At 27.4% G+C, this 7,052-nt stretch overlaps 2 protein-coding genes across 2 annotated transcripts in view; both read right to left on the minus strand.

Annotated features, from left to right (window-relative positions):
• Positions 1-640: 640 nt before the first annotated feature.
• On the minus strand, positions 641-3,982 carry LOC102604915 (protein TIFY 3A-like). Its single transcript, XM_015302731.1, has 9 exons — positions 3,921-3,982; positions 3,739-3,796; positions 2,789-2,882; positions 2,614-2,692; positions 2,453-2,510; positions 1,779-1,869; positions 1,612-1,678; positions 1,459-1,516; positions 641-749 (listed from the first exon to the last, which is right to left on the minus strand). Exons 1-9 carry the CDS (start codon positions 3,958-3,960, stop codon positions 692-694), a joined length of 603 nt encoding a protein of 200 aa, XP_015158217.1. The 5' UTR covers positions 3,961-3,982; the 3' UTR covers positions 641-691.
• Positions 3,983-5,086: 1,104 nt separating this feature from the next.
• LOC107057770 (uncharacterized) overlaps positions 5,087-7,052 on the minus strand; it is a 2,763-nt gene continuing 797 nt past the window's right edge. The window contains exons 3-8 of the mRNA XM_015302728.1: positions 6,954-7,011; positions 6,106-6,199; positions 5,939-6,005; positions 5,775-5,832; positions 5,283-5,376; positions 5,087-5,182 (exon numbers count right to left, since the gene is read on the minus strand). Coding sequence (XP_015158214.1) covers positions 5,087-5,182; positions 5,283-5,376; positions 5,775-5,832; positions 5,939-6,005; positions 6,106-6,199; positions 6,954-7,011 — 467 coding nt within the window. The remainder of the gene's footprint in view (positions 5,183-5,282; positions 5,377-5,774; positions 5,833-5,938; positions 6,006-6,105; positions 6,200-6,953; positions 7,012-7,052) is intronic.

A 7,052-nucleotide genomic window follows, 5' to 3' on the forward strand; every position in this document is an offset into this window, starting at 1 on the left:
GAGTTGCACCTCAAAGGACATACTATGGATAGTCTACCCTAATACAAGCCACACCCAAAAGGTGTAGTTTGAACAGTCTACCTAATTCAAGCATTACTATGAGAGATTATACCTAAGATAAGGCAAATGGAAAAATAGAAACATCCCACACTAGCAGAGTTCGAAGAAGGGCCACACCCCTAAAGATGTAATATGAACAGTCTACCCTAATACAAGCATTAGTAACCAAACCCTTCCGCATTAGCAGAGTTCGGAGAAGGGCCCACACCCAAAGGATGCAATGTCCAATGCTAGCATTAGTAACCAAACCATCCCGCATTAGCGAGTGATCTCCCCTAATACAAGGATTAGTATACCTAAAACAAGGCAAATGGAAAAATAGAATGGGGTGAGAGAGGCTCGACCTCAGGATTACTCAGAAGCTATGAGACCTACGCGCTAGCCAACTGCGCCACCACCTGTTGTGAATAAAAACCCACACATTATTTTAAAACCAATGTACAAAACCAAACAAATTTTTCACACAAAATAATACAAAATGCAGGTTTTATATTATAGTTTTGACTGGCAAAGTTAACATCTTAGCAACATGATAAAGTCTAGTAAAATAACAACCAAATCCTCAATATTTTCCATTAACATACAAAAATGACATACATATATGATATATGTATACCATTAACATCTTCTGCTAATTCTTGTTTCCAGGGTCAACATGGGGAATACCATAAGGTGACACCATAGTCATCCTGCAAAACATAAATGATTATCCAGTTTAGAAACAAGTTATGCAAAATTAGTAATGTAGTTATTAATTATATTGGTAGTCTTCTTAATGTGAAGAAATGTAATATATATATAGTAGTAGTAATATATGAATTAGAAGGATAATACAAATATGTATGAAAAGAAAAATTAAAATATGTTACTATGCCTTAGAAAGTTGTAGAGAAAGAGCACTCAAAGTTTATTAAAATATAATAATTAATGTTGTATGGATTTTTCAAATTGACATATATTACAAAGAGCATTCAAAATTTAAAAGTTATAAAAACAGTCATAATAGACTAGAGGGAAGAACCATTTTCTAGTTCTTCTTAATTTGGAAATTTTCATTTTTTATACCTAAGATACTTTCATTATTTTTATATATAAAAGATCTGAAAAAGACAGATAATTTTCTTCTATTCAAACTTGATTGTGAAGATATATTCTTTTTAGGTTTACTATTTGATCATTTGTTGAACTTAAAGATCAATTTGAGAAGAGTAACTAATAATTCACCTTCTTAATTTTCTAAAATGAAGTTATAACTTAAAAAGTTTAACTAGGTCTACACAGACACAAAACAAAATTGATATTTGAAAATAGAAAAATATTGGAAGGAATATTTGAAAGTATGATATTACGTTTATATATGCATTTAACTTTTAAAAAAAAAAATAGATGAATACCAACCTCTCTTTTCGCTTTTCCAAGAATTTAACTGATGATTTTCTTGTTGCCAATGGTACATCTACATGTAACAAAGACCAACATATTAAAATAATTCAAAGATGAACAAAACATTAATCAAATTTAAATTACAAGGAGAAGGAAGAAATGTTTAACCTTCGCTTAAGGTTTTCACAAACAATGGCTGTTTTGACGATTCTGCGAACTTTAGAACTCCATCCACCTACGAACATAATATATAATTCAGAAATCACAGTTATATATAACCAATTCAAAAGTAAAGGAAATAATTCAAGGAGCAATGACAGTTGATTGATAAAAACCTTTTCACTGAAGACTTCGAAAACTGTAACTTTTTCATTGTAGAAAATAGTCAGAGGCGCAATTTTCATGCCGAATCTCGAAGGGCAAAACCTAATTAATAAAATCAATTCAAAGATCAATCGATGAGTATTTTCATTATTGAAAGCATTAACATTATATGTTTGCCAACTTTCTTATATATTTTTTAAAATTCTAGAAATGTTCATTTTTAACATATAAGAGATTTTTATTTTTCACACATAAGAAATCTAAAAAAATATTTTCTTCTTATAAATTATAAGACTGCTACTGCCAATTTTATTTATTTTTTATTTTATAAAAGAGCAAGAAAATGCATTTCCCCGAACTTTTACTGGGAGAACTAAAAAGAAACATTAATACACTGATCATGATAAATTATTCATTTCTTTCCTTTATTTAATATTCTTCTAGAGGGAGAAGTTAATTCCTAATTGAAAATATAATTTAATTAAGTATTCTCATGAAGTAACAACAGTTCTCTTAACTCTTTTTTGGTAAAGATTACCTTTTATATTCTCATACAAATTACTCTATGTCTTTTCAAACTATTTACTTATTTTTGAGGTTAGGATCAATAATTTGAGGAAAAAATTGAAGGTTATGGTAAACTAGATTTGAGAGGTTAAGTAGGCATTCCGACATAAAAAATCACCTCTCTTTTTGATTCTCCAAAACTCCAAGCATAAAGTTTCTCCTTGCCATGTCTAGATCTATATGCAACAAAAATCAACACATCGTTAAAATAATTTGAAAATCAACAAAATATTAATCAAATTTAATTTTTAAATGAGAAGGAAAAGAAAATTGTTTAACCTCCACTTAATGATCCCACGGAAAATTGATTTTTAGATGAAAATGCATCCCTTTCTATAAACTTTAGAATATTTGCCGCCTACATTTACAACAAATAATTCAAAATTCACAATTATGTGTAATCAATTCAACAGTGAAACAAAACTAATCAGAATGTCATTTAATTAATCAAAACCTTCTCAGTGGAGACATCATAAACCGCAATCTTCCCATCATAGAAAATAGTCAAGGGTGCAACTTTAATGCCATTTTCCGAGTCACAATCAAGCCTCATCAACACAATCAACACAAAGATTAATCTATGGATATTTTCGCTATCCAAAGCATTAACCAAGGCAATGTAGTCATTGCATTTGCTTAAAAAATACTGTTATTTTTTTACGAGAGATTTTCATATATATAATTTAACAAGTAAGAGATTTTCAATTTTCTTACACATAATAGATCTGAAAATAAATAAATTATTCTGTTCAAATTATAAAAGAACTTTATCAAAAAATCAAAATCATAAAAAGGCAAGAAATCACTTTTCCTCATACTTCTAGGGAGAGTACTAAAAAAATACATTATTATGATAATTATCCTATTTATCAGAACCTTGTTCATGTTGAAATTGAAACAAATTCCATTGAAGTATTATGATAATTATCCTATTTATCATGTTATAATTGATATTTACATATCCCTATTAGCTTTGAAAATGTTTGTGTAATGAAGGCTACTACTAATAGTGCATAGGCACGTTAAGACTAATGTAACTATATACACAGTTTTAATATAAAATAATATTATCTATTTCAACTAAAATGGATTTTGTTTGTTATAAAGATTATCTTTAAATCTCTTAAAATTATCTTCTATATCTTTTCGTCAAACTAATTGATCATTTATTGAAGTTAAGATTAATTTTGAGAAAAATAATTAATATCTTTTTAATTTTTTAAAAGTGAAGCTTATGATAAACTAAATTGAAAGGCTAAGTAAGCGTTTCCACATTAAAAAATAAGGGTGATATTTGACAAAACAAAACTTATAAGGGGTATTAGGAAGTACGAAATTGTATTTAAATATGTATTTAATCAATTTGAAAAAAAATTAGAAAAATGAGAGTAGAAACCTTTTTACCTTATTTGTGGCTTCTCGAAGATTCTAAGCGAGGAGTTTATCTTCGGCAATGGTAGATCTACATGCAACAAAAACCAACACATTGAAATAAATTGAAAATGAACAAAATTTTATACAAATTTAATTTTCATAGGAAAAGGAAAAGGAAAAGGAAAAGGAAAAGGAAAAGAAAAATGTTTAACCTCCACTGTTTGACGACAAGACATCATTAGTTATTGACATTTTTGCAAACTTTAGAATTTCATTCGCCTACATGCAGAACAAATATTCAAAAATTACAATTACATGAAAGCCAATTAACAATTGAGCGAAAATAGATCATGGATCAATAACATTTGATTGATGAAAACCTTGTCATTGGAGACGTTGAAATTTGCAAAGATTCCGTTGTAGCGAATAGTCAAAAGTGCAATTCTCAAGCCATTTTCCGAGCCACCACAAAGCCTAATAAATAAAATCAACACAAAAATCAATCGATTGATATTTTCATTATCTAAAGCATTAGTCGAGTAATACAAACGTTATATATGTTTGTCAACTTTTTTATATATTTTTTAAATTTTGATGTTCTTTTTACTAGAAATCTTCATTTTTAACATATGAGATATTTCCATTTTTTTCACATAAGAAATCTAAAAAAATATTTTCTTTTAAATAATTCGAGCTCTATTATTAAAAAATAAATTATAAAAGGGCAAAAGATTACATTTCTTCAAAGTTCTAGAGGGAAATGTTTGAAACGAAGTATCTCACCTAAAAGGAGCGAAACCCTAATCAACGTTTTAGATCCTTAAAAAACACATAAATACACTAATCATGATAAATTCTTTATTTCATTCTTGTATTTATTCTTCTTGGCTTTGCAGACATATAATTTAATTAAGTACTCTCTTTAAGGAACAATCCAACTTCTCTTAATTCTTTTTGGTAAAGATTGCCCGTTATATTTTCATACAAAAATACTCTTCATCTTTTCAAAATATCATTTATTGAAGTTCAGATTAATTTTGGAAATTTTTTTTAATGTTATAATAAACTAGATTTGAGAGGTTAAGTAGGCGTTCGGACATATAAAAAAAAAGTAATATTGGACAAAAATTGTTAGAAAAGGGTATTAAAAAATATGTATTGTATTTGAATATGTATTTAAATAACTTGAAAACATATAAATTTTGAAAGTGCAAAAAAGTTCACCTCTCTTTTTGCTTCTCTGAGACTCCAATCATAGAGTTTCTCCTAGCCAAATGTTGATCTATATGTAACAAAAATCAACACATTATCAAAATAATTCATGATGAGCAAAAATATTAACCAAATTAATTTTCAAATAGAAGGAAAAGAAAATTGTTTAACCTCCAGTTAATGTTTCCACAGAGATTTTTTTTCCGGATGGAAATACATCATTAAATTTTGACCTTTCTGCAAACGCTAGAATATTTGCTGCCTACGTATATGATAAATAATTTGAAAATCACAATATGTTTCATTAATTTAACAATGAAACGAAACCAATTAGGAATGAATAACATTTTATTAATACAAACCTTATCCATAGAAGCATCGAGACTAGCCGTCTTTCCGTCATAGGAAAAATTCATGGGAAAATTTTTTATGCCATTTTTTAAGCCACAATCAAGCCTGATTAATACAATCAACACAAATATTAGTTGAATTTTGTTTGTTAAAAAGATTATCTTTAAATCTCTTAAAATTATCTTCTATATGTTTTTGTTAAAAAGATTATCTTTAAATCTCTTAAGATTATCTTCTATATCTTCTCGTCAAACTAATTGATCATTTATTGAAGTTAATATTAATTTCGAGAAAAATAATTAATATCTTTTTAATTTTTTAAAAGTGAAGCTTATGATAAACTGAATTGAAAGGCTAAGTAGGCGTTTCCACATTAAAAAATAAGGGTGATATTTGACAAAACAAAACTTATAAGGGGTATTAGGAAGTACGAAATTGTATTTAGATATGTATTTATTCAGTTTGAAAAAAATTTAGAAAAATGAGAGTAGAAACTTTTTTACCTTATTTGTGGCTTCTCGAAGAATCTAAGCGAGGAGTTTATCTTCGGCAATGGTAGATCTACATGCAACAAAAACCAACACATTGAAATAAATTGAAAATGAACAAAATATTATACAAATTTAATTTTCATAGGAAAAGAAAAAGAAAAAGAAAAATATTTAACCTCCATTGTTTGACGAAAAGACTTCATTAGTTATTGACATTTTTGCAAACTTTAGAATTTCATTCGCCTACATGCAGAACAATTATTCAAAAATTACAATTACATGAAGCCAATTAATAATTGAGAGAAAATAGATCATGAATCAATAACATTTGATTGATGAAAACCTTGTCATTGGAGACATTGAAATTTGCAACCATTCCATTGTAGTTAATAGTCAAAAGTGCAATTCTCAAGCCATTTTCCGAGCCACCACAAAGCCTAATAAATAAAATCAACACAAAAATCAATCGATGGGTATTTTCATTATTTAAAGCATTAATCGAATTAATATAGACGTTACATATGTTTGTCAACTTTTTTTTATACATTTTAAATTTTGATGTTTTTCTTACTAGAAATCTTCAATTTTAACATATGAGATATTTTCATTATTTACACATAAGAAATCTAAAAAAAAATTCTCTTTTAAATAATAAGAGAGCTATTGTCAAAAAAAAAATTTATAAAAGGGCAAAAGATTACATTTTTTCAAAGTTCTAAAGGAAAAGGTTTGAAACGAAGTAGCTCACCTAAAAGGAGAGGAAACCTAACCAACGTTTTGACCCTAAAACACACATAAATACACTAATCATATTAAATTCTTTATTTCATTCTTTTATTTATTCTTCTTGGCTTTGCAGACATATAATTTAATTAAGTACTCTCTTTAAGGAACAACCCAACTTCTCTTAATTCTTTTTGGTAAAGATTGCCCTTTATATTTTCATACAAAACTACTTTTCATCATCTTATCAAACTATCATTCAGTGAAGTTCAGATTAATTTTCGATAAAAGTTTTTAATGTTATGATAAACTAGATTTGAGAGGTTAAGTAGGCGTTCAGACATATAAAAAAAATGTAACATTGGACAAAAAATGTTAGAAAAGGGTATTAAAAAATATGTATTGTATTTGAATATGTATTTAAATAACTTGAAAACATAGAAATTTTGAAAGTGCAAAAATGTTCACCTCTCTTTTTGCTTCTCAAAGACTCCAAGCATAGAGTTTCTCCTAGCCAAATGTTGATCTATATGTAACAAAAATCAACACATTATCAAAATAATTTCA

Source organism: Solanum tuberosum, unplaced genomic scaffold, assembly GCF_000226075.1.
Source record: "Solanum tuberosum cultivar DM 1-3 516 R44 unplaced genomic scaffold, SolTub_3.0 scf00375, whole genome shotgun sequence".
Taxonomy (NCBI): domain Eukaryota; kingdom Viridiplantae; phylum Streptophyta; class Magnoliopsida; order Solanales; family Solanaceae; genus Solanum; species Solanum tuberosum.